The 27142-nt window shown below is 44.1% G+C and overlaps 1 protein-coding gene across 8 annotated transcripts in view; it reads right to left on the bottom strand.

Annotated features, from left to right (window-relative positions):
• Nucleotides 1-27142, bottom strand: part of Prkn (parkin RBR E3 ubiquitin protein ligase) — a 1173661-nt gene that overhangs the window by 361818 nt on the left and 784701 nt on the right. The window contains exon 8 of one of the 8 annotated variants that reach the window (XM_048805867.1): nucleotides 22303-24320. The exons of the other annotated variants lie outside the window; for them this stretch is intronic. Coding sequence (XP_048661824.1) covers nucleotides 24223-24320 — 98 coding nt within the window. The 3' untranslated portion in view covers nucleotides 22303-24222. Of the gene's footprint in view, nucleotides 1-22302; nucleotides 24321-27142 lie in introns of those variants that run through there. 8 annotated transcript variants of the gene reach the window in all.

Below are 27142 nucleotides of genomic sequence, written 5' to 3'. Positions count from 1 at the left end.
TCAATTAACCTTAATTCTTAACTTCCTCACTCATAAAATACAGCAAACTCCTCATTTTCAGGGCTGACATGACCATTAAGTGACAGAATTTTGACAAAGCTCCCAGCACTGTGCCTGGCACCCTGAGACCCACAGCGCCGAGTCCCTCTGCTCCCTGACGGCTCTCCCTCCTTTGATCTGTCAGAGCAGAAGCTTAACTACAGCAGCTCTGAGTTTCCTCCTTTTGAGTGAAACATGTTCCACATTTATTTCAGCACATTCAGTGACCGTTAAGCTAGAAGAAAGCAGGTGGGCTGCAGCGGGAAATGAGGGCATCAACTTCACTTCACAAATCAGAGGGCGTGCCGCAGTGTGAGGCTCAGTCAATGTGCACTTTATAAATCTGGGTCTGTGCTCTGAGACACTCATTCCTGTGGAGAGGGATTGAAATAAAATTTAGTTCACTTCACATAATAGAAGTGACATTTATTCCATGTAAAAACAGCACTCTGGTGGATTCAAAGATGTGTCATATCATTCAGAGCGTTTCTGGAAACTGTTTGCTGTTAGGAATTCTGAGGGCCAAAGGAAAACAGAGGTAAGTAAATAGAGAAAATATGGATAATAATAGAGACCACTCAATTGCTTCTGGAATAAAGCTACTGGAGCAACACATGTCAAAGCACCTCATGGGTTCTCTGCCACACAGCAGGTGCTTAATAAGTTCAACCTGCCCTTTTGGCTTCTCTTCCCAAGGACTGTCCCCTGTCCTCATCTTTACCAGGTAGCCAATCATTGTCCGAATACAGTTTGTAAGAGAGACAGTAAATTCATCATTCACAAATAATTGGTTTAGCTAAGAGACTTTTAATAGACTTACATTGGTCACATTTTCAAAATGATAATATTGTCCCAGAAATTAAAAGGCACGACATAGAACTGTAACAGTGAGGCAAAGATGAACATAAAGGAAACACAGAAGGAGAGAGATGCCCTGCCTCAGACAGCTCTCCCAGCTCGGACCACAAGACAAGGTCAGGTTCAGGTTCTTCTCAGTTAAGTGAGGCTCTTCCGCAGCTGGCGCTCTGCGTGGCCCTTCTCAACAGTGATGTCTGTAGGCCATGTCTGAAAAGGGGATTCCCTTGTCCTGTATGTCATCACCAAGTCAAAACAAGAGGGTGTGTGTGGCCCTGCCTCCTGGAGTCCCCTCTCACCATGGGCACTCAAGGATCCAGGCCTCTGTGGTGCACAGCGATGGGATCATGTCCCTCCCCAGGAGAGGGAGCCACACAGAGTGACGCAGGGAGAGGTGGCTGCAGATGGCCATCACGTCTGGAAAGTGGACAGAGCTGCCAGCCATAGGTTATTTCCCCACAACTGGAGTCCTATTTTCCTGTCCTGGACAAAGGCAGGGAAGGGACAATCTCATACCTCAGTTGTCCAACCCTTGCTGGGAGAACGCATTAGTCCTCCACGGCTGTCCGGCTGAGGACGGCAGGCCCCAGGGAAGGACGGGAGAGGGCGCGCTCAGCAGCCAGTGGGCAGAGTCTTCTGTCCTTTCTCCTCCGGCAGCGCCCAGTGCAGGTCACTGAGGGTCAGCCTAGAATAACGGGACCTCATGTTCTCACTGGAGAGGGGACTGCTTTCAATAAGAGTATGCACTAGGGGCAGACCAAGTGCAGAAACATGCAAACATGCACTTCTGACCATTGAAAGAGCATCTGATGGATCACGGAGGAAGTCTTCAGCATTGCTTACCCGGTTCTCCCCATTTATGGTCTTTTTGACATGCCCACGGTGGCATCCTATATCGATGGACCTACTTCAAAGGGAGAGCGAGTTGATTCCCTCCCTGAGCTTCCACATCCGGGTATTTCACATGCAATGTGTCAAGATGCTGTGATGTTGGTAAAGGAATTGTCACTTTCCAGGAGACTGGCATTCTCGACGTACACAGATGCTTTGCTTTATTTTATTTCCTGTGATTTATTTGGCTTATTTATTGCTCTATATTACTATTTACTCTGAGTGGCAAGATTTTTTCTTAATAAGAATTCTTTTCTAGGGGCTAGGGTTGTGGCTCAGTGGCAGAGCGCTTGCCTAGCCTGTGTGAGGCCTTGGGTTCGATTCTCAGCACCACATACAAATAAATGAACAAAACAAAGGTCCATCAACATCTAAAAAATTTTTAAAAAAGAATAATTTTCTATACCTCAGAAAATGATCCTGAACATATAAACCTTCTTAAATATGAATTTTAAAGATTGTGAAGTGAATAAGGAATTGGGGCCTCTGGTACTCCAGAAGAAAATGCCCCTCTGTCCCTCATTTTTGCAAAACTGATGGGAATTTGCAAGAGTGAGAGGTGCTGTCTCCCCACTCCGGGGTAAGACCTGGCGTTTTGACATGACTTTGCAGGAACTGAAAAGTGCTGGAAAAGTTTTTCTATCTATAAATTTCTGGGACTCACCAGGTGAACTAAAAATGTCTTCCCCCTAGCAAAATGTACGAAAAAATATTATTTCAAATGGATGACATAGAAAGAGAGACAGCTAGAGATAAAGACTAGTGTTTTGACAGTACTTAGCAGGTAATAAAAGATAGGAAAAAAATTTTTTATCTCTAAATTTCTCCTGGGATTCACCAGGTGGCGCTAAGAAAATGATTTCCCCCCTATCAAAGTATAAGAAAAATATATCTCATGGATACAAGAATTTAATTACAGAAAGTCACCATCTCCCAGTATGAGATCTCTGACAGTAGCTCTTTGTTTAACCAGCTTATCTCAAGTCTCTACCTCGCTCAGAAAGACGGAGCCCCAGTGGCTTCTCTCACCCCCATCTTTGGGATTCTGCCAGGGCTGCATTTGACCAGGATGAGAGGAAGAGGAACTTTGTCCTCTCCCCTGACCTGACTAAAAGGCAAATCATACTTCAGGAGAAGTAGAACGAACATTTTCTGCACAAATTTTTTGGGAAAATCTTACAAACATTGTTTTAAACATTCATAAAACCAATAAATGCTCAGGGTATAAAAACAGAGCTCCCTTACCTCCTGCAGGGTGTTCTTTCGGGGTAGCGTCCTTATGGGTGAGGGGCGAGGGGTGATTCTGACCCTGTGGTGATGGGCACAGCCTTCTGGGGCGTGAGGTAAAAGCAGTTTGTGAATTTCCAGCTACAGGAATTGCTACAAAATAAACAGGCCAAGCCAGGCAGAAGGCTAATAGCAGGAAGACATTTTGCATAATAAAAATATGCAGTAGTGTAGACTTAATAAATCTCCTCCGACATTGTTCCTCTGCTACAAGAAAAATAACTGGGATTCTAGAGTTTGTGGGCATTAAACCAATATAACATCCAACTCAGATACATAATTGCTTACCTCAATGTACATATAAAGCCTCTGAAATACTTCTAATACCCCCAAAAGATAAACAGGAAAAATAGAAGGAATTATATTGACAATTATTTTTCCTTTACCTGCCTTTTCTTATACAATATAATTTACTTTGCTACTGTACTTCTCAAATCCAACTTTCAGCATCTAAAGATCCGTAACACTATTTCCTAATTGAGAAGGCTTTAATTATTCATGGTGACTTTTGTACTGTTTTGTACCCTTAGACACCTCAGCTCTGATAACACCATAGGTAACATCAAAAGGGAGTTAAGCTTTACATAAAACCTAAGGTCAAAAATAATTCAAGGAAGAAACTTTTACATTTAAAGAAATTCTTTCCTAATAATTAAAAAAAGACAGATCTTTTTCCTCTATAAATATGCAAAGCAGTAGTTAATTGTATTTTTAAGTAAAGCCATCATCACATGAAAAGTGCTGGGAAAATGTCTCCAGGTATAAGAATGTGCAATTCTAAAACATCCTGCAACTTTGCATTCTTAGAGCATTTTGTAATTTGAGACCATGGCCCATTTCTTGTTCCAATGGATCCAGTTTGGAAATCTAGTGCTTCTCTAGCCTGATTCTCACTGAGATGTCCAACTGAGATGTGATGTGCATCAAAAGGAATTTGTGATTAATAACAAAATGCTGAAATATACATATTTTTAAAATATGGTAGAATATGCTGAAGATAAAATCTAAGAAGACTTTAAGGCTGTTGCATTGAGATACATTTTCTTGTTGGGGAGATTAAAAGATGGAACTGTCTGCAGGTGAAGACTAACACACAGTGGGCATCACACAGGAGGCAGAACCCATCTGGTGGCCAAGGACAGACAAAATAGCATGAATTATCAGCATGGCCCACTTCATGGTGTCCTTCTTGCTACTTGGAAAGCGCTCTGTTTACAATAAGCATTTCTTAGCATCTAACATGTTTAGAAATCAGCCTAAGATTTTGTAAGTGAAATCAATTCATTTATTTTGAATTTAACCTAAAGCAAAAAGACTTTTGTAAAAAAAATGTGTTCATCTTAAACATATTTTTTTTGTGTTATGCTTACTGTGTGTGCATTGGAGTGTTTGCTCATCTAATAAAAGGTTTAAAGATTTTAGCAAATATAACTGGCTGATCCCCATAAAGAACTCTAAGCGGAAGCCATGTGTGTGAAAACCTACACAATGAATGGCATGGACTTCAAATTAAACTCTACAAAGATAGACAAAGATTGCTGGAGAAAGAGGAATACAATTAGAAATGAGGACCAATTTGAGAAAAGCATTGGATATGAATAGATAAGTTAAAATCAACGTTGAAGACAAATCATGAGCACAATTGTGTTGTGACTATATACACGTAGAATATATTTACAAATTGTATCATAATAACTGTGATGGCTGGGTAGAAAGGCATACCTCACATCTAGTACAGCCACTACAGTTGAGGATGTAAGAGTTTCATGGCGTTATTGAAGCCTCAGGGAGCCCGGGTTGTTCCTATTGTCTGGACCACCTGTTCTCCTGCAAATCTACGTCTGGCCCACCCTCACTTGTTGATCGTGTGCAAAGTTAATTACTCTGTGGGAATTTTCTAGAGGAGAAATGCTGGTCTCCAATGCTACCCTCATGGTCCCCCTGAGGAGCAATAGCACAGTAATGAGGCCAAAGTATTTCCTCAGTAAACATCACTGAGGAAGAAGAAGGAGGAAGAAGAGGAGGAGGAGAGGGAGAAGAAAGGGGGGAGGAGGAGGTAGAAGGAGAAGAAAAATTGATTGTATCAAATTGGGAATACAACACTTATTTAGCATTATTCACTGACTATATGTGACATTGTTTTCATAAATATAAGTTAAACTTTGCCTCTGCTAGGTATGTAAGGAAAAAGTCCAAATTTAATTGAATTTAGGGCAATATGGATCTCTCATTCTTAAAACGAATGGGCAAGTCTATGGAGTCTCCTCATTTGGAAAAGCACAAAAGTAGGCCAGAAGTAAAAGAATGTGCCTTGGGGTGTAAGCTGGATACCAAGGGAGGGGAACTCTGGGCAGGTGCCACCACCAGATCAGCTTCCCTCAGCTGGAGCTGATGCAGAGGAGAAAACCTTGTGTCTCTGGCAAGACCTGGAACATTTCTTCCCAAAGAGGTGACTTGGGGTCAGTGGATGGTGTGACATTCCTCTGGAGTACTGAATTTGTTGGGGGAGGATGCACATTTTCCAAAGTGCATAACAGAAACAGAGTAAGTGCTCACACAGCTAAACCTCAAGTGCGTCTCCAGAGAAGAGACTCTTTTCTCTTCTAATAAGTACAGAAATCCACTTTCCCTTCACTGAAGATTCACTTGTACACACATACACCTACCTGCAACAACAAATGCCTGAGGCAAGTTTATCCTAAGTTCACCTGCAAGAGCTTTTCCATTGTCCTTCAATGAAAGAAATCATCTGTATAGAACAGGAAATGTACTATACATGATGCATGTGCAAACCATGTTCACCAATATATACCAAATTGCATTTCAGTCTTTTTGCAGATTTTAAGGAGCCTAAAAATAAATGAAAGCATATATTTCTAAACTTTTTTTTCCAGCCAATGCAAAGTCCATAAGAAAACAGAAAATCATGTTGTTAGGTGCTCAGGATAATGCATGCAAATAATTTCAATAGCAAAAGTACTTTTTAGATTGGATTTGGGGAACAATGACCATGGATTCCACATACTTCCTTAGTACAGTATTGTATTTCTTCTCCAGTGTCACTTTCACAAATGAGTTCTGAAAGATCAGCGGAAATATTTCTCTTAGCATCTAAAATTCCTTGGTAATGTACAATAACAGAAGGCCACGATACTGCTCATGAGAAATGACACACACCAGGCAAAAATGTGGGCAGAGAGCGTCCCTGTCCTTCCACATCACTGGGGTGCTGGTTCTAAGCAAAGCCTTGTCAATCACTAGTCATTGAACTGTGTGGCTCCTTAAGAGGCCCTGAGAGATCTTCAAGTTTAAGCTCCAATTTCAGTCCAAACATATTCTCACTTCATATTTGGGCAAATTGTTTAAGCGTTCTCTGTTCCAATTCCTCATCTGTGAAACAGCACAGGCACCAGGTCCCCTGAGGGTTGACTGGTGCATATAAAATGACTGGCACACCCTAGCCAGCTGATAAACACTCTTTTTTCCCCCTTCTTCTCCCTCTGTATGCACCCTGCAGATTATAGGGAATTTGGAAAGAGACAAAATACATTTAACTTTTCTTTACATATGGATTGGGAAAAGAGCTGTTACTGATTTCTTTTACCTGTAGAATGTATTTAAGGTCATGGAACATTTCAAAACTATTGAACAGGAAAAGTACTATACATTGATAATAAAGAAACTCTTAGTCATGATGCTAAAATAGTAAAATTAGAGTTGATATTAGAGCAACTGCACCAACAAAACTGCAGACCTAATTCAAATATAGTCACCTAGTTTGATTAGGACAAGGAAATAACATTGGAGGTGAACCCCTCTTCCCCTGGCTTGCTCTATCCATTACCACTCGGGGAAGAGTGCAGTATCAACCCACATTATTCCTGCTACAGGCCAGAGAACTTTTCCCACCTGCAATATCGTCATCCAAGAACATGGTTATTCATTATGTTCATAAAAGTCAATAAGAATTTCTATAATATGAACATGTTTAGATTTGCATTGTGTGGAACCACCATCTGCATAGGACTGTGAAGGCAGATTCAAAGGCTAGTTAAAAATGAAAAAAAAAAAAAAATGGATCTGATAGCAAGAGCCTCCCTGAGCAGAGTACACAGTGTGCCTAGGCCTGGCCTCCTGAGTTGGGGAAACCGTGAGGTGGTCAACTGATACCTGTTTAAGTGCATGGTACTTTGTTACACTGCAGCAAGGAAAAACAAGTACCATGATTCATCTCCCTAAAATTTTAAGTAAACATTCTTAGCATAGGTAGGATGTTAATGCTAGAAAAGAGCAAAGATGAGAATGGCGGCAGATTCCTTGTTGGCAACCAACACGAGACAGGAAACCAAAGCAGCATTTTTAAAGTACTAAAAAGGAAAAATAGTCAAAATAGAATTCTATACCTAGCACAAACATCTGGCTAAAATGAAAGGAAACCTACAAGGATGAACTTGAGAACACTATGCCAAGGGAGAGAAAACAGTGACAGAAGGCCGCATACTTTACTTATATAAAATGCCCCAAATCCAAACTACACAGACAGAAGTATGTCAGTGGGTGTTTAGATGTAGGGTGTTAGGCCAACGGGGGGTGATAACTAGGGCTTCTCTGTTAGGTGATGAAGAAGTTCTATAGTTGACTGTGATAGGTGTTTGCACCACTCTGTGAATAAATTAAAAATGAATCGAAAACTTTTTAAAAAAATAAATACTAATTTTCAGAAGCACTTCTGCTTTCACTAGATGTTTCACAAACCACAGTGCACTCCATACACCTCCCAGCGAATGGCATCGGGGGAACCTGGATAAGGCATTCCCACCAGCCTACTGCACTGACGATTTTTGCTAGTTTTGCCAAGTTTCATGTGTCCCTTTCCTGTTTGCGTATATCACAAGGTTGATATACCTATGAGAAAGAAGTATTATTGGTCTGAACATTGATATCACCAGTAATATTTTCTTTTCAATTAGACCCAAACTTGCAAATAGACTTTTCTTGGAAATGACATACAGTTTTCAAATTAGGGAAATTTGAAATACTAAAATTGGAAATACTAAACTCAAGGAAGGGGGCACGGATCACGCTGGACCCCCATGCAGAATCGGCAGTCACTCCCTTATTAGTGCTCGTTCTGCATCTCTGCCTCCTCCTGTATGTAAGTAGTTTGAAAAATTGGATCTCTGTTAGGCATCCTTCCTTTTTTAATTGTCCCTTTTACAAATAATAATAATTAATGGTCTCAGTGAATATTTCTCGACTACTTGTTTTGTAAATGAAAGGTAACACATCCTTCCCCAGAGTCATGGTGATAAAATAAATATATCTGTATATTTATTTTTCACTCGTTCATTCCTTCATTCCATTACTTACTGAGGTCTAAGCCTGCATGATGTGAGGGTCACACGGCACAAGGCAACAACCCACCTATCCAAGAACTCACAGTTGAATGCCAAGACACTTATTCCTGTGATTTATTACCAAACAGAAATGCTCTTCAATAACAGACATCTGCTGAAACTTTGCCTCTCTGCTTATAGTTTTATAATCTTGGCAACTTATTTAACTTCTGTGTACTCTTTAATTTATTTGAGAAATGTAGATTGTAGTATGCATCTTGCTGAGTAGCAGCAAAGATTAGAAGAGAGAAAGTACATAGAACAGATGGTCTGGGGTTTAGGTGCTCAGGACTAAGTGGTCGTCGTACCTGGTGACAAATACTGCGATGGCCATTGGATAGCCACTGTTCCTGAGAGGCAGCTCAGGTGGTTGGTCTGCTGCTTGTTCACCCCTATACCAGGGGTTGGCCTTGGGGAAGGCAAGGAGGCTGGGGACGGGTCTAGTCTCCCTGCCAGAGTGTTGCTGGGAACAAGAGGCCTTATTTATGAAATTACTGTAGCATGGTGTAGAAGGGAGGAGGACAGGGTCAGTTCTGGGAGATACACTGGAAGTGGGGGTGAAAGGCCAAAGTTCAAATGCACAGAAAGGGGAAGGGCTGGCTAGGAAAGCCAGGTGCATCTGGTGAAGTAATCTGGACTTCACCAGGAAGGCAGGGGAGGCTACAGGATGATGTCAATCGCTGCATCCCTTGACCAGAAAATGGCCCTCTAGAGAGGGTCAGGAAGAAGGCATGAGGTCAGTGAGGCCCCTGCAGAGGGGAATATGAATGAGGAGCCACGGCTGCAGTGGAGAGAGAGAAGACATCTGAAGGGCGCCTAGGAGCCCACGAGACTCTGAGATATTTTTGAGCTCTTACATTTTGGCAGTCAACGTGCTTAAAATATATCGACTCATTAAGACCTTATCTCAGCCCTTCGAGGTAAGTCTGGTATTATCCCCATTTTAAAGGTAAGGAACAGTGAGGCCCAGCAGCATTTCGCAGCTGCTCAGTGACAAAGTCTTAAACTGTAAACAGAAACATCCCCGAAGTCAGTCCAGCAGACATGGACTCAGGTTTCCGGACACTCTGTGTTGCAGCTGACAGGTCACATATCAAATATGGCCCTTAAACTACTTTTATAATTTAGAAAGACCCTATTTGCATTCCTCTAAAATAAATAATGTTTTCTGGAAAAATGCGTATCCCAAGCCCTCCTATCCACACCTGGTCTGCTTCAGTTGATAAAAATTCAGCATGAAAGCAGCAGAACTGAGCTCCGCCGCTCATTCCAAAGTGAATTTAGGAAGAACATTTTTCTTAAAATGCAGCCGACTCTCTTTCTTATTCTTCATTATTTAGAAAGTCTAAAATAGGTCTTTATTTCTCTGTAAAGTCACACCATGGCTTCTCCCATAAAGGTGAAGCAACTTGTTATCACGCAGGAGTCTCTCTCAGGAATTTAGCCTAGGAAGCATTTCTATCACTTGAAGGTGTATGTGAGCAAATTGATGATCATATTATTAGATGCTAAGAAGGACTGAGCGTTTTTAAGATGCACTTTTCTGCTCACCATCATCTTAATTCATACTTTATGTCTTCTATCTTAGTGGTTAGAGGGTTAGCTTTGTAAATCTGAACCCTAATTTGAGGGAAAGGAAATAGCACCACATTCCTGTCTTTACTGGAACACAGCAAACGGTACAGTGGGTCTCTGAGCACAGGCATAGGCCCAGGCGCCAAAGGCTCACAGTGCCACCAGCTTGTGCACAAAAGCTTTGGACCTCAGGGCAGGTGAGAACAAGTGTGCAGCGTTGACAGATGCCATGGGGTTCCTTGTGACCTCCTGGGTGCAGTTTCCTAAGATTTGCATTGACTGTTTTAGAGCTCCACATCCATCTCAGAACTGCAGATGGAGTGGTTCAGCGGGTGGGCTGCAAACACCCAGGTAGAGCCGAGGTAAACTTGGGTGCTGCCTCATGGAACTATTTTATTAGCTGTAAATCTGCCTAAGATTAATCTTGCCAGTGCCTGTACAAGTACCTAGACTAGAGACTCTAACGGGACCTCCAAGTGTTAGAGAAGTGACTAGTAATAATAATAATAGTGAAACAGTAGGGAATAGGCAGATAGTTTTTCCCAGATAAGGTGGGACCAGTAAAAACCCCCACTGGAAATAAAGAGGCATCAATGGGCCAGGATGGACCCCTCCAGAGTAATTTAAGATAACTCACTTGTTCTTATTGCATCTGAATTTCTTTAATTATAAATAAAGGGATACATTAAGTGCCTTTCATTTATAAAATTAGGAAATTTATGTGCATATCATAAAAATGGAATGGGTGTACTGGCCAGGCATGCAGCTCACAGGAAAGTCTCCTGAGTCACTTAATCTTCTCCCCACCAAGATTCCCTTTCATGACTTTTCCAAAGTACCATGCGTGAAGGAAATAAAAAATAGTATTTGCACAATTTTCTATTTTTCATCCTTTCTGGCTTTCCTTTCTGTACTTCTGTCTTCTTTGCAAACTCAAAGACACAATCTATTAATGAGGATTTTGGATCAGACCGAGTCAACCAGTGTTATCAAACTGAGTTGATGAAATTTCTGCCCAAAGCAACTTGACATTTCAATTAAATTTTGTGCAGTCTTCTCAAAGGAAAGTGTACTATTGCCTTTAAGTGCTTTTGAAATATTAAAAATAGCACCTGGCTGCCTGAGTCTGTCTTATAAATCTTGGAACTGGAGCTCTCCACTTGCTCTTTCACCAGAATCTAAGGATGATCCCCTCCCAGATTGCTGTCCCTAGCCTTCCGCAGCCTGAAGTCAGAGCCCAACCTCAGCTCGTTCCTGCTTGGCGCCCTAACTCACTTTCCCTGGGACTGCGGGACTCTGTTGCTTGTGTCTTCCCTGACTGATTTACCCTGGGCAGTCTCTAATCACCTGGTCCAGACAGGCCTACCTCCAGGCCAGCACTACTCTGTGGAAGTGGACTGCTTCCGTCAAGCGGTAATTCTGAATGGGCCATTTGCAATATTGATGAACACATTTAGACACTTGGATGTGGGAGTTGAATCAGGTTGCTGTTCTACAGCTACAATGAATGGCTGACGATGCGGCAGGCAGCTTTGCCGTAGAGGGCGTGGGCAACGGTCAGTCGTGGGCTTGAACATGATAGCCCACTAAATGCAGGGATCATATCGAGACCGTCGACCTGCTGATCATGGAAGAAGAAGAATTTATCAGAGCAATAACTTTTGGTGAAACAGGGAAGATCAAAGTCTATCAAAAGACAGATGGTAGCATACGTGGTCCAGGGAAAAGGTGTGTTTTCCATATGCACAAGATTGTCTATCTCCACTGAATTGAATCCTTTATGGCTTTCCTTTCGAAATTCTAAATTCTCCTAAGCCCACTCTAGGAATAACTGGGTGGATTTACAAATAATTGATGGCTACCCACTGTTACAAGCTCAGACAAATACATCTGCTAGTGTATCCATAGTCACACATTTTCATTCTTAATTTAGCCTTTGCTACTTGCTTCAAGCTGATTCCAAACTTTTGACATTATCCTTGTGGTCATTCAGGCAACTCTGTCTGTCTACTCCAAAAAGCTTCAAGGAATCTGTCAACTAATTACACAATTTCTCCAACTGCTTGTATTCATGTAAGGGTATTTCCATGGATTTATTCTGTGGTCATAATATCTAATTGTTTCTCTGAGGACCTGATTAAAAGCCCACAGAAATGAAGTCTGGGAACAGAAGTCTCTAAAGGGAACAAGATTTGAAATGAAAAATCTCAGAGACAGGGTAAGAAAATCAAAAGGAATTCACACAAAAGTGGCTGTCTCACATTGAGGCAGGAATCTGAGGATCCAAGCATCTTGTGGCAAAATTAGCCCAGAGACAGAGTACAGGCCCAACAACATCTCATCAGCAGGATCGGTAGGAGCCTCTGTCCATCTACCCAGGGAGGCCACCATGTGCTTGTCATCTCGGAGGCATTTTGAGCTCCCCCAGACCTGGTAGGACTACTGGCACCAGCATCCCCGGCAGTACGAGCCCCCTGTGGCTCACCCTTGTCCACAGTGCTGTTGAACACACGGAGACTGACATCCTTCGACCTCTTGGCCTTGGGAAGGTCATCCCTCACACCATCTCAAATTACAAGAAGAGGCTCAAGGCAAACCCTGGGTCCCATCTTTTTTCGCAGCATACTGAACATCTCCTGGTAGAACAACGTCCTAGTCATCTTTATGTGCACGCTTGCATGACCTCCGGGGTCTTCACAAGCTCAAGGTGGGAAGCAAGAACCTGGTATCATTCCTTGGCTCACCTCTACCATACGCAAGGCGTTTCAAGTCCATGGTCACCACCTCGCTCACCCCCTTCACTTCTCTGAGAAAAAAAAAACCAGAAACTCCGAGATGCCACCTGCCCTGCTGCCTCTCGGGTACCCCTGGGCTTCTCCAGTGCCCACCGACCCTCACGTCCGCCAGCGGCACACCTGCCTTCCCAGTTTGTGTAGGAGAGGAGACAGCTGGATGCCACCCAGTGAGGAACCTGAAGACAGGATTTGCATTCCTCGTCCCGGAGGCTGAGGCCCCACTGTCCCTAAGCTCACAGGGGTGCAGAGGGGGGCCGTGGTCCTGAGGCTTCCCTGGTTTCTGCTGCAGGATAGTCAGGGTAAGATCTCCAAGTTCACCTGGAGCGTGCAATTTAATAAGCACTTGGAACTTGCACCTCAGTAAGGACTGTCCCTCATGGCCTCCATAGTAAGACATCTTTAGAAAAAATAAATTTTATCTTATTGGTTTAAATGGAATTTTCTCCCCACAGATTAGATTTGGTATGCATATTTTAGCAGGCAGGAGCATCCCGCCTGCTCCTCCGCCCTGCTGGGTTGCCTCCATCTTATCCAGATTTCCCACTGAGCCATTACCTCTGTACTGAGGCTTTCAATTCATGCTCCTCCCTCTGCCCCACCCCACTAGCATAAGGCCCTCTTGTTCAGAGGACCCCACTGAGGGCACTGCCAGACACAGCCTAGGGTGAGGAAGGTGTGGCTGGTGCATTATGGCAAGGGAACCAGGAGGGAACGTGTGTGCTCAGGCCCATGAGTTTCACCAGAAATACTCACTCAGCTCTCTGGGCCTGTGGGGCCACATCTGCAGATTCACACAACTGCCAACAGAAAATATTCCTCTAAAATTGTGTTTGTACTCAACTGTTCTTTCTTGTCATTATTCCCTGAAAAACACAGTGCTGTACTATTTATGTGGAGTTTGCATTGTATTAGGTATAAGTGATATAAAGCACACGGGAGGGTGTGCAAACACCTTTCTATGAGGGCCAGAGCATCCTTGGAATTTGGTAGTGGAGGTGGGTCTTGGAACCGATTCCCACTGAATACCAAGGGACAGTTGCAATTCTGAATGGAAGACATTCTGGGCAATGGTTCTAACAAAATAAATCATTGAGAAGCCTAGCAAAGCCTACTGCAGATTTGTTCTCTAGAAGATGAATGTAATATTTACACACGTGTATTTTTTCTTGCTGCCTCTTTGTTATAAGCCAGCAATTATGGAACGGTTCCACGGAGCCAGGAGTTTTGCTCCTGACTTTAGAGGCCCCTGGAGAGACAAGCTGGAGGGACTGGGAAGCCCTCTCATCTGACACCTGGCTCATGTGCTTTGGTGGATGTGGTTTCTGCTCCAGGGTTCATATAAAAGTGTAGTTAATATTCTTTTAAAATCTGTATGTATGCTTGATTTTTTGAAAACCACTCTAGTCACTCTTTCCAGCTTAGTTAATTTTGTTAATTATTTAGTTCTTTTTACAAATGGGGGGTAATACTCCTCAAACTGTGACATTTACAAAGCTTATTTTGTATCTGAGACTTTCAGATTTCCCACCGACGTTTGCATATAACCACCCTGCAGCGCAGATGGCCTCGGACTGGATGGCTGAATTCACACACAGCTTGTGTGAGCAATCAAAGTGAGGGCAGCGCCCCACACTGCACCGAGAAGCAACAGGGTCTGTTTCTGAAATAAAAACTTGCACTCCTTGAAGTCCTGCTGCAGACACCTGCGGCCAGCCCTGCAGTTAGTCCCAGTTCTCAGGTTCTCTAGAGAGCACCTAATGAGTCAAGAATGATGTAAGGATGCCCAATAACAGGAGACGTTGAGCAGGGTGAACACGGCCAAGGCCACAGAGCTGGACTGACCCCAGCAGCATTTACTCCTCTCTCTCCAGAGTTTATTTTGTTTCCATCACAACCCAAAGCTCCTGGCTTTGACAACAAAGTGGGCACAGGCATATTGTAAAGGTCCACCAAGTGATTAAATGAAGTGTGAGTCCAAAAGGTCACCTGGCACCAGAAAGCCTAGCTTGGGGCCGACAGGAGCCCGTCAGTGATGTTGGAGTGACTCTTTTAGAGTGCTCTCGGCACTTAGGTGCCTCAGTGAGCTCCCAAAGGATGTCTGTCGGTGAGAAAATGGATCCACAGGAAAGCTAGGCGGGTTCCTAATTTCACATGGCTGGGGTCGTCTGACTCCAAAGCTCAGCTTGTTCATGCAGTACTGACTTTAATTCACACAGGACCCTGAGAAGATGATATGCAATGGCACAGGCATTGTGCAAGATCTGCTTCTTCACCTAAGTGCAATGATGGTGTCATCCGGGAGACTTGGAACAGTGAAGTGGGGTACAGGGCTGTGTACATGTTTCCAGAGGGGATGCTCAGTGTAGACAGGTGAAATCAGGGTGGGCTTCATGGAAGAAGGGCTACAAGTGAGGAAAGAGCCTCAGGGAGCGGCTAGTAAGGAAGATGGAGGGAAATGGGAATTCTTCTAAGGAAACAGGTTTAGATCCATGCTTGGGAAGGCCCTATATTCAGCCACCTAGATCTCAGCAGATGCAAATATCACCGACACCCTGTAGAAAGGATACAACATGGAAAAGAAGGTGTCAATATAGTGTGCTTTCCAGGTCAGAGGGCAGACACCATGAAGGTAGGTGGCAAGCGCGGGCTGCAGGTGGGAATCCAGGTTGAGCTGGTGACCAATGTCGCCACCACAGCTGACAGGAAGAACAGGCAAGGCAAGTGCTTTTCCCAGTCATCAGGCCCAAAGCCTGCTCCTGGCACCCTGGCCTGTGTCCCACGAGGCCTCGATGGGTAAAGCTGAGACAGGTGTGCGTTTGCAGGCCTCCCCATGTCTGTGGCTGAGCCCCTTCTCAGGGGTCCTCAGCAATGCTGCCCCATGGGGAGCAGAGAGGGGCCATGCCAAAGGCCAAGACATTGTGGGGCTGAAATGCAAAGAGGGATGCGTTCCTTGGAACCTTCTGGCACATAGGCACGATTCGGACAATGAGGCATTATCCCCGCCCTCTGTGTGGAACCGTGGACAGAGAGGCTGAGGCATTTCCTGAAGTAGCACCAAGAGGCAAAGCCCCCCGTCACCACGACCTGGGGCCTCTCTGCCTCCCACCTGCCTCCCTGCCTCCCACGGGAGCCCTGGTCCCAGTTTTCCAAGGCGAACTGCTAATTCATCACCTGAGAGTCCCGAGGGGCTGAGTGGTGGGCCTCGCAGCAGCCGGGAAGGCAAGTCCTTCCTTGTCCATGAGGCCCACCAGAATCCCCCAAGCCTAATGCTCAAACACACTCAGAGAGACGAGGAGAGCGAAATGCAGAAATGCAAACCAGGATGGAGAAAACCAGCTAGTAGGCTAAGGAAGCTGTGATGGTTGTGTAAAAGGTCTATGTTGCTGTGTCACCTACGTAGGTCTAGATGCATAGAGAGACATAGAGAGAGAGATACAGAGAAATACATCTGTGCGTACTTAATATTGAAGCTGACACAGGTGACTATTCTAACAATGACCTTAACCATGAATATAACTGTAATCCTAAAGCTTGAATTTCATGAACATTATCATATTATTACAAAAATGTCTGCAAGGGATGCCGAGACATTCAGGGAACATTTACCAAGAGCTTGCTGTACCCAGAGCATTGGCAGAATAAAAACGTGTGCTAATTGAGAGCACTTTTACTGAACACACGCTGTGTGCTGAACTCTGAAGACTCAAGATAGAAACAATAAGGCCCCTGTCTTGCTGCTTAGAACGTGTTTGTAAAAACTGTGACAAGAAGAGATTGTCATTGACTCCCCGTCCCTCTCTTCTGAGATGTCTTGAGGGATATGCAGGGTATAACCACATTAGAAGTCCACCTGCTTGCCTAAAGAGAAACTAGAGATGAATCACTGAATTCAACACAAAAAAATGCGTAATTGAAGTGACATGGTTTTTCTTTCATCAGGACGCCAATTACTGGGGAAAAGAAAATTGCAGAGAGACAGAGATGCAGCGGGAGAGGGAGAGGATGGCTTGAAGACCACGTACCCACTTCAGAGCCAACTCATACTGTAACAGTTCATGGAGCTGCATGGAATTCTACAGTGCAGCCAGATATTAACTGGAACAATTAACTGCAGGAAGCACGTGGGCACGGCGATATTAGCAGTCCATAATCCCTTCTAGTTAAGAGGTCCTTACTGGATTACTGCCGAAAAGCTCTGGAGCTCTAATTACCTGTGGAAGCCCCACAAGGCTACCGCAAAACATGGTAATTAGGCGGCTGTAATATAAGGTGTTAGCAGGGGACGGAGGATTTGCTCTAAGTACCATGGTGTTTTCATGGCTATTTACTGAGCAGAGTACCGGAGTTTAATGGAATTGGGTGGAAGTCTCCTATGACTGCCGGGATTGCGGAGTTAAGGAACACATCTTAATGCGAGTTCCACGGTTCTCACCCAGCACTGAACGCTGGTCCTTAACTAATGTAAGAAAAGATCAGGACCTGAGTGAGATGCATTATGCGGGTTTCTCTTTGGGACATATCATTCTCATCCGAGGGGGCATTTCCTCTAGACCTGTCACATGGCTCTGAGGTCCGGCTTCACTGGGCAGACCCCAGCACTGGAGGGGACCCCAGCACTGGAGGCTTGAGCTTCCCTCACTCCTGCCCAGTCTGTGTGTCCTCTGTAACAACAGCACAGGGACACTGTGGCCTGTTTTTTATAAGCTTTAAGGAGCCCACAGCGGCATGGAGAAATTTCATATTTTATACTTTTTCATGATGGGTGCAGTATGTTTACTCAAAATTGTCAGTAAATGTAAGAGATGCGTCTGCAGAGTGTAGGAGATTCATCTTCTTTCATTCTTTCATCTTCTTGCTGTTCCTGAATCACTCTCTTTTATTTCTCTGTGTGCTACAAGTGTGTACATAAAAATGAACTCACACTGTAACTTTGCTGTGCTCCCCAGAACAGAACGTAATCTTGAGAAAACATTGGCATGACATCCCCATCCCCGCTTTGATTTCTGTGCAGAAAAAAACAAAAAACAAACAAAAGAACAGTTCATCTTTTTAAAGGTGCTAATTACACCCGTCCCCAGACCCGGCAGCTCCTGAGGGTGAGCACCAGCTTCCGCCCTTGGTCCATGCCAAGGTTGCTCGCCGGCCGTTGAGAGCGGCGTTGAGAGTGGGTCATCTTCTGCAGGACGCTTCGGTGAGGCAGCGGCGCAGAGGGGCTGCTGGGAGGGAGGCGCCGCCCAGCGTGTGCAGTGCCAGGCGCCACTGCTTCCTGGGGCATCTCCCGTGGAGGAAGTCCCCTCCCAGGACAGCACAAGGGACATGAAGGTCTCCTTGCAAACACTGAAGCAGAGGGTCAGGGGATGGTGGCTCTGCTGAAGTACCTTTTAGCCAAAAGCCTAAATGTGGTCTCCCCTGTCCGCGACGGGATTGCTCCAGTGACCCGACCCAATGAGGCAAACCAGCCCATGTCAGCTGGACGACGTTTTCCAGGAGGGTATGGAGGAGCCAGGGAAGGGATTGCCTGCATTGTGGTGTGGGTGACTGTGCAGTTGGCATTCAGGACCAAGGAGCCGCAGGCAGTTCAGCTTAGTCATGAGCCACTGACTCCACCAGGTCTGACTCTAACTCCACTAAGTCCACTAACTGTGCATGGTAACACATCCTGTGCCACACCTACCTCAAGGGCACACCCTTGTCTCTGACAAGACTGTAAAATCTGGGAAGGGAGGGGCCAGGCCACATCTCCTTGTAAACAAACCACAGGGCAACAAGCAATGTGCTAACTGGTATGCATGCATGTATGCGCACGTCTGTATGTACACATGCATGCACACGTAATCATACACCTTTAAGGTGCATGAATGCATGATTATGCATCATTTCTATGTGTTAAGTTATACATCATCTCAGTGCTTTCATGAAGAAGGGAAGTAATTATTTGCAGGACTGTTAATTAGCAGAGGTAATTTCTTGTATAGTTTAATGCATTAACATTTCCACAAAGTCTCTGACTTCAGCAATTTTAAGTTTTATCAAGCGCATTGGGTTTTGTAGGCTATCTTCCAGAAACTTTATCATCACGAAAGAAAAAAATGTCCCTTGCTTTCAGCCCTCTGGAACATTCTGGAGCACTCTGAGGAGAAGCTGCAGGGAGTTGGGGTGGCATCATGGAGATCAGAGAGGCTCTGACCTGCAGGCTCCCTTCACGGGTGCAGCTCTGTCACCGCCAGCAATGCTCACACCCGAGAGCTCCCAGGCCTCCCATCCAGTCATCTTGCCTACAAAAAGGGACAAGCAGGATGTTCCCAGAAAACCACAGAAAAAGATGAATAATTTGTCTTTCAAAAACCAACTCTTTCTAGCTGTTTGTCTAAAATGCCCACTTGATACTCTCCTGTGTGTGCCCTCCCTTCGCTAACATAGGACAGCCCCGTCAAAGCAATAGAATTTGACTGACATATTTTAAATTAATAGTATATTAATGAAAATAGCACAAGCAGAGGTTATATATAATTATTTTTCGAAGTTAGTACAAAATTGTTTTGTCTCCTAACTAACTTGTAAGTCCATTCTTTTTTCTTATTACGTAGACATGTTGCAAGTTTTTATATCTTGGCAAAATATGGGCTGTAATTTAATTGACTTAGCAACACGACCAAGTAGCACATTTACTCCTGAGGGAAATCTCCTTCCATGCTTTCTATTGGAACTTCTAATTGACTTCTATTTCTGAATAATTGTTGAAACTAATACGTTGGAAGAGCTGGCGATTTTAAATAGCTATAAATGAGGCACTGTGGCTTTTTCTTCTCCATAAATGAGTTCATATCTTCAAAGTCAGGATGGAAAGTTCTGCCTGTTGAGTTGATTTAATGGATGCATCGAGAAGTCTGGCGTGGCCATAGAAATGCCAAGGCAGGCTCTGTGTAGAGCACGTGCTTCCTCATGCAGGTCGGAGGGGACTGCGTCCTGTTTCACTAGTCAGAGAAACAGGTGCCTGGGATACAGCGAAGTCATGGAAGAAACTCTCTGATGGGCTTTTACTGAAGTCTGAAATTCATGTGCACACATTAGGCGGTTTGCTAACGGTGGTCATTGCAATGATTCTCCTTAAGCATCATGTGTACTCATTTTCATTCTATTGGTGATAAGCCATCAATATCAGATGATTTATATGGGTGGGATGTGTAAAAAAGGTTTGATATAACCAGCTTACAAACCACGAGGATCCTGTAGCTTAGAACACACGTTCCTGCAGGCCTGTTTTCTTGCCAGAATGTCTTCTCTCCTCACCTGGTCACTTGCTACCAGGGGGAAGATAAGTAAATCTTTCAGGCAGGGCTTCTTCTGTTTGCTTCCTCCCAGGGAAAGTCACGGAGGGTGCTCCACTCATGCTTCTTATCAGCCGTATTCTATTAGCCAGCTGAATAGCTTTGTACACTCAATGCCTATCAAATATTAAAGCCTTCCCATTTTTGAAATTCAAATAATGGCTAGGTTTGTTATCTAGCACTAAATCTGTACTGCATTACAAATTTATGATTACCTGTAAATTTTATGCTGATATTTAAGTTTTAAATTACGTTGATGCCTTTAAATGTGTGAGAACATAAAATGACATGATTGTAAGTTAAGAATTATAGCAGCATAAATACTAAAGTCCAAACGCTATCAGATATTTATATGTATTAAATATTACAGGTTGTCTTTGCCAGGCTCTTACTGTGTGGCTAAAGGCCCCTGAGAAGTAGTAAGAATTCAGCTGTGAGCAGAGGGACATAGCTCCTGCATTCTGAGTGATGACATCAAATAGACTAACAAATGAATTAGTAACTGTAAATTATATAAGGAGTATAGAGGAAAAAAACAGGAAGCTCTGACAAGGTATCTGGCTCGTGTGTCTATGCTATGAGACTTGTTAAAACTGAGAATTGAAGGATAAGATGAGGCTAGGCACACAGCAGAGGCACGGAGAGGCAGCGGCCAGGTAGCAGGGAGGCACACCCAGGGCCCTGCACTGGAATAGGGCCCGCCTCTGGAGCCTCAGAAAGGAGGCCAGGTTGGTGGCAGATCCTGTGGGACTTGGTAAGTTTCATGAAGAACTTGTGTTTTTTTCCTAAGGAGAGCATTTAGGGAGAGCAAACTGCCTGGCTTGGGTGTGGCCAATGGATCACAGTGTATCCGAGGGAGGAAGCAGCGAGGCCATTGATAAGATTGTGCCATTAGCTGAGGCAGCACATGGTATAGAGGCTTGGATTTGGTTGGTTCCCCAGAGATGGGGATAAGTCTCAGTATTTGAGAAACTTTGGGCCTAGGAATCCACAGGAATTATGATAGGTTATTTGAGACACCAGACGGGGAGGAGTCAGAAGTCCTGCTCAGGCTTCTGGAGTCGGCAGGGCCCATGGTCTCCCTGACTCCACACAGGGCTGGAGGGTCAGGTCTGGAGGCTGTGTGGGAGGGAGGGGTACAAATCAAGATGGACTTGAGACCAGCTACGTTCGAGATGCCTCTGAGAGTCGGAGTACAGTTCTCCAGGAGTCAGCTTAGTATAAATTCAGAGGCTCAGAAACTGAGTAAAAACTTGAAGTCAGGACTACATTAATGGTACTTGAGGCAGTGCTGAGGAAAGGCAGCTGTCTGCGAGGTGGAAGTCAGATGGAGGAGGAGAAGTGAATTCAGAAGACCTGGAAGCAGCCACCACCAGGAGAGGAAGAACCCTAAGGGGGCAAGGGGACATGGAAGCCCATAGGAAGCACTCCATAAAATGGTATCACCATGATGGATTGGTGTTGCCATTTGTTTTATCCAGTGAAATATTCCGTGGAGTAGAGGGACCAAAAGTCAGATTGGAATTGGAGAAGACGGAAAGGGAGATGAATAAGTGAGACAGCATATGGCACTCAGGCTTGGAAGGAGTTCTTCAAAGAGGCATAAAGAAATCGAACAGGTATTGGCAGGGGCCGTGTGGTTCACGGATGGCTTTTGTCTGCCATTTGGTCACTTGTCCATCTGCTGGCTTACTGAGTGTTTTAGCCAGCTATTCCACTGCTGGCTAAAATGCTCAGTAAGCCCGAACCCAACCAGAACAACCGCAGAGGAGGAAAAATTTATCAGAGGCCTCAGTCCATAGAAGGCCAACTCTATTCCTCTGGGCTCCAGGTGAGGCTGAACATCATGGCAGAAGAGTGTGGCAGAGAGAAGCAGCTCACACGATGATCAGTAAACAGAGAGGTAAACTCCACTCTCCAGATACAAAATATATGCCCCACAACCACACCCCCAAGGAACCACTTCCTCCAGCCACATCCCACCTGCATCCAGCCACCACCCAGTTAATCCCATCAGGAATCAATCATCTGATTGGGCCATGACTATGATCCAATCATTTCTCCTCCAAACCTTCCTGCATTGTCTGGCATGTGAGTTTTGGGGGGGACACCTCACATCTAAGCCCTAACACTGAGCATGAAAGAAGTAGAGCACATTGTAAAAGGGAGGAGCAGATGTGCTAGGGAAGGAGACTCTCGGCCAAGGCCAGAGAGCAGAAGCTTGAAGAAGCAAATCCCTCAGTGGGGAGGAAAGTACAGGAGCCAGCAACCCAGTGGAGGGCAGGCTGGCGGCCAGAGCAAGGGAAGGAGCCTAAGATGTCAAGTGCAGATGTCAAGCAGGTGTAGCTCTGGCTCTGAGTCAGAGGAAGAGGTCCCTTTTGATGGCTCCCATGATCTCATTTTACATTAAGAATAGACATGTACAGTCATGGGACAGGCGTCAAGGGCAAGAGAGGTTATGGGTTGTGAGAGGTCAGAGGGCAGAGGTCAAGCTCTGAAGAGTTGAGTAGAAGCATGGAAATTGGTTAGCCAGAGAGGAGCAATATGACCCGGGGCTGAGTGCACATTTCATGAGGAATTTAAAGTGAAACGGGTGAACCCCATTGTGTACAATCTCCAGCTCTTTCCAGTTGTGTGAACACTGGAACACTGGGCATAGGGGTCACATGGGGTTCAGACTGGTCACTGGGAATGCAGATAGAACTTGGGGTGGAGATAAAGCTTCAGTGACTTACAGGGAATGATCAGTAGATCCAAAGGTACATTGGACACTGAATGATGTTGTCCTCTCTACTGTGTCTCAGAGTCCTTTCCAGAGAGCCTAATGTGAGGGCTATCCTCTCCCCCAGATTGTAGGGAAAATGTCTCACCTTCTCAGGGTCTGGCCTAAGACTCTTCTCTGGGGAAAAACTGCACCAGTGTTCCACTGTCCACAGAGTGACCTAACAGGGAAGGTTCTTTTCTTTTCCTTTCAGAGCAAGGAGTATGGCTGACAAAAGTCTAAACATGTAAATATTTTATTCACCATGTGACCTGACTTAAAGTTTTTATTCTTGTTTGGTGATAATATTATACACCTATAGTATACAAGGAGCTTCTCAAGCAGCTGGGGACGCAGTTGTCACAAGAAAGCCCAATTTCTTGCCATCAAGGAGCTTATGTGATGGGAAAAGTTTTTATTCTTTTTATCATCTATACTCCTTGCAATAGTTCTCCCAGACAACACTGTTACCAATACACTGTACCCATGTGAAAGCAAGCGCAGGACCCTTTAAATAAGAAGAAATCTATGCAAATAAATAAATAATGGTGTGAAGGAAAAAAAAAAAAAAGAAAACCCTGCTCTACCTCTGACATTCTGCTTGGTGACCTCTTAGATGACAGGACTGTAGTCACTCTCAGGTAGTCATGGAATTGTGATAAGTTGGAAAGATTGATAACTGTTAACACCAAGGGGACTCATTAGCAGCATGGAAGGATTATGAATATGTATTCCTGTTGTGTGCAAAAAACCTACATTTCATTCCTAGCCGAAAGAGAGTTAGGGTAGCACTTCCTCACATAGGAATGACTCTGCACTGCTGTCCCCTGGCATGCAGGGGGCTTGGTTCCACACCTGCTGCAAAATCTGGGACACTCAAGTCCTTATATCAAATGGCATAGTGTTGGCATATGAGCTGTGCACATCCTCTAGCATTCCTGAAATCATCTCCGGATTACTTACAATATCTAATAAGTGTAAATGTGTATAAACAGATAGTATACTGGGTGTTTTTAGGGAACAAAGACATGAAAAGTCTGTACATACTTAGGACAACACTAATTTGGGGGAATACTCTCAGTCCACGGTCGCACTTGCCCCCACAGAGCCCACAGTACAGAGACCAGCAGTACATAAAGGAGCACCGCGCCTGTGGCAGTGTTTGCAGGGTCATTGTGATGATGATAAAAACATTACTGTGACAACTCTTCTCCGCCCAGGACATCGCAGTCCACCCTTCCATTGACCAGGACTAGGGGTTCTGTTGGCGGCCAGTTTCCTGGTGGTCAGCTGGTTCAGAATGTCTCACATCGCAGTTGAGCCAGAGGATGCTTCTCTCCCCAGAGAAACTGTGCCTGGCCCTCTGTTGCCCACAGATGGTGGCTGCGTGGTGCTAGACAAAACACCAGGGAATTTAAATGTGAACCTTGAAAAGGACTCGCAGCAATTGAAAATTAGTAATCAGCTGGGTTGAAACTGATGAAGAAGGGAATCAAAGTGATAAAATATGATGAAACTGATTAAAGGCATAGAAATAAAAAAAAAAAAACTAATGGTTTTTACTTCAAAACCATGGTTCCTGTAGATCAGTTAAGCTAAACGTTCTATTGAAGAAAACTTTTCTATCAGCTTTGAATTTGCACTGCTCACTGTTCCCCAAATTATTCTTTGTAATCTTCAAATTATTCTTTCTTCAGATCCCTTTATCATATGACAAGACCAAAAGAACCCTTCCTTTCTTCCTTCTTTTCTTCCCTCCTATAGCCTAACCCTAATTCTAATCTAAAATTCTGGGAGTCTGTGTGAAGCAAACTGGCTTCATGTATAAATGAGCTCATTCATGTAAAAGATGGCTCATTAAAGAAGACACCAAGAGCCCTGAAGGTTGCGCGCGGTCAGGATGGCAAGCATTTAACTAAATGTCAAGGGCCTGTTTGTGTCCTTCCCCGTGACTGATATCTAGATTCCTGTCACACGCCGGGCACCCTGGGGGGCTTCCTGGGCCAGTCTGCTTCTTGGAGTGTCTGGACTGTAAGGTGGCATCACTGCTACTCACAGGTGCTCTTCTAAGAACTTCGGAAAGCACTGCAAAGCCATTAGAAATGACACTCTGCAACAGCTGGTTTCACTTTGAAAACCAGATTCTTTGTGCCTTCTGTACTTCCTAAGATGCTCACCAATCCCATAAATCCTAGTAGCAGGGTAGCTTTGTACCATTCACTGCCCCTGTTTTATTGGCTGTGTTGTCTATGCTACTGACTTATACTTCAATTTCCCTTTTCTGTTCACTGACTCCCATGTATTTGCCTTAACTCAGACCCTGATAGGCGGCTTTCCGTTATTCGGCTCACACGACCCCATTTCTGTCAAAGGCTGCCCAGCCCATGCTCACAGCATTGCAGACTCGATGAGTGGCTTTTCAAGTGTATTTTGGGGGTTTCCTGGAATTAGAAATATGTGCACCTACCATTAAACTGCATTCAGGTTTCTAAAGTTTGACCAGTCAGCACATTTGATAAATCACCAAGGCAACAGAAGCGCTGTGATAAGATTGAAGGATGTTGTGTGCTTTGAGTAAACAAGGCATAAGGGCCCCATGTAAGTTATTGGATCACAAATCACGCTTGTCAATCAAATGGAATCTTATCTCTAAATCTACCCCTTGGCCACACAGCTCATTCTTTATAGAAAAAAAAAATCCTGTGGTCATAATGCCAATTGCTAACTTTATTTTCTATTTACATCATTCACTTATGAATACCCTTTTTCTCAATTTAATTAGTTTTACTGTCATTCACACTTTAATTGGGAACATTCTAAGATGAAGCTGAATTTGAAAATGATGCCACAATGTCATACCAAGTCACATCAATCTTGACAACCACACACCACAGCCAGAGGACAACTAGACAACACCCACACATACCCTTGTGCTCTGGAATTGCACTTTTACATTTTATTTTAAAGGAAATGATGCATCAAAGATAATGCAACAACACTTGTAAAGATCAGAAAGATCTTCTTCCCTCTCAATTTCAGCTCTAGTACTTTGATTCAAGATAATAAAATTCAACACGAAAGCATCAAGAGTAGAAGCATATATACTTTAAAAGCATCGAACATCAAATGCTGCTGATATTTTTTAATATTTGTGGGTTTTCAGCTATGTGTACCTATATCCAAACTGTTATCATTGACATGAATGAGTCAAGGGTTCTGTGATGTAGCAAATATTCTGATACAATGCAAAAATATAGTGGGTATTTGCCTCTAATAAATCAATTATTATTGTCCTTTTCTTATGTGTCTGTTTCTAAATGACACTGGAAGCTCACTGATAGAGGAAATGATGTCTACTTTTACATCTCTGTTATTTGCACTGTGTGCTGAGCTGGTTTATTCCAAGGTGGCACATGCCTGCGTGAATGGATTTGTGCATGTAGTAAAACCTCACAGAAGACCCCCTGGCAAGGTGGCTAAGGAAAGCGAGATGTGCACATGCTAAGTGATAATCATTACATTTATCAACTGTAAAAATTAAATTCAGCAATTTCTAAGAGCTGCATATCAAGATACACAGTGACCCAAGAGTGAAATAGAAGACTGACTTCAGGAAAATACAGAACTTTCATCTCGCAGGACTGTCAGCAACAGATTATCTGAATCCCCTGATGTTATAAATTAAGAAACCATTCTGCATAGCAAAGAGAGGGCCCAAGCTTACACAGAGCTAGAAGCAGAGCTATAGTCAGAAATTGGAGGTACTAACTATGGTCCAAGACTTACACTACTTTGGGAATTCCATGAAATACATAGTTAGGAAGGGACTTTTCCTGAGGTTGGTTCTAGGAAAAACAGGGAACCCAAGGCAAGAACAAGATTTAAAGGCTGTTTTGCGGTGTTATACTTTAATTGGAGATATCAGGAACCACTTATACCAGGGAAAGGTAAGGATTCCAAAATGCATCAGAAGATGAGGGTGTTGAGGGGAACCTGGGGGAGAGACACCAAGGTGTCTGGAGCTGTTGAGAAGTGGGTAAGCCCAGGTGCTGGGAGGAGCATTCCATGATTGAGAGAAGGAACCAGAATGTCTATGGGTGAGTATTAGACATCCAAAGCCACTCACACAGGAGCACTCTGGAAGATAATGGGAGAGAACGAGGCTGATGAGATTTCAGAGGCACAGGGCAGTAGTTAGACCACTAGTTGGGAAAT

Source organism: Marmota marmota, unplaced genomic scaffold (assembly GCF_001458135.2).
Source record: "Marmota marmota marmota unplaced genomic scaffold, marMar, whole genome shotgun sequence".
In the NCBI taxonomy this organism is placed as follows: domain Eukaryota; kingdom Metazoa; phylum Chordata; class Mammalia; order Rodentia; family Sciuridae; genus Marmota; species Marmota marmota.
Note: the sequence above shows the minus strand (reverse complement) of the source record. Positions and strands in the feature narration are given on the sequence as shown.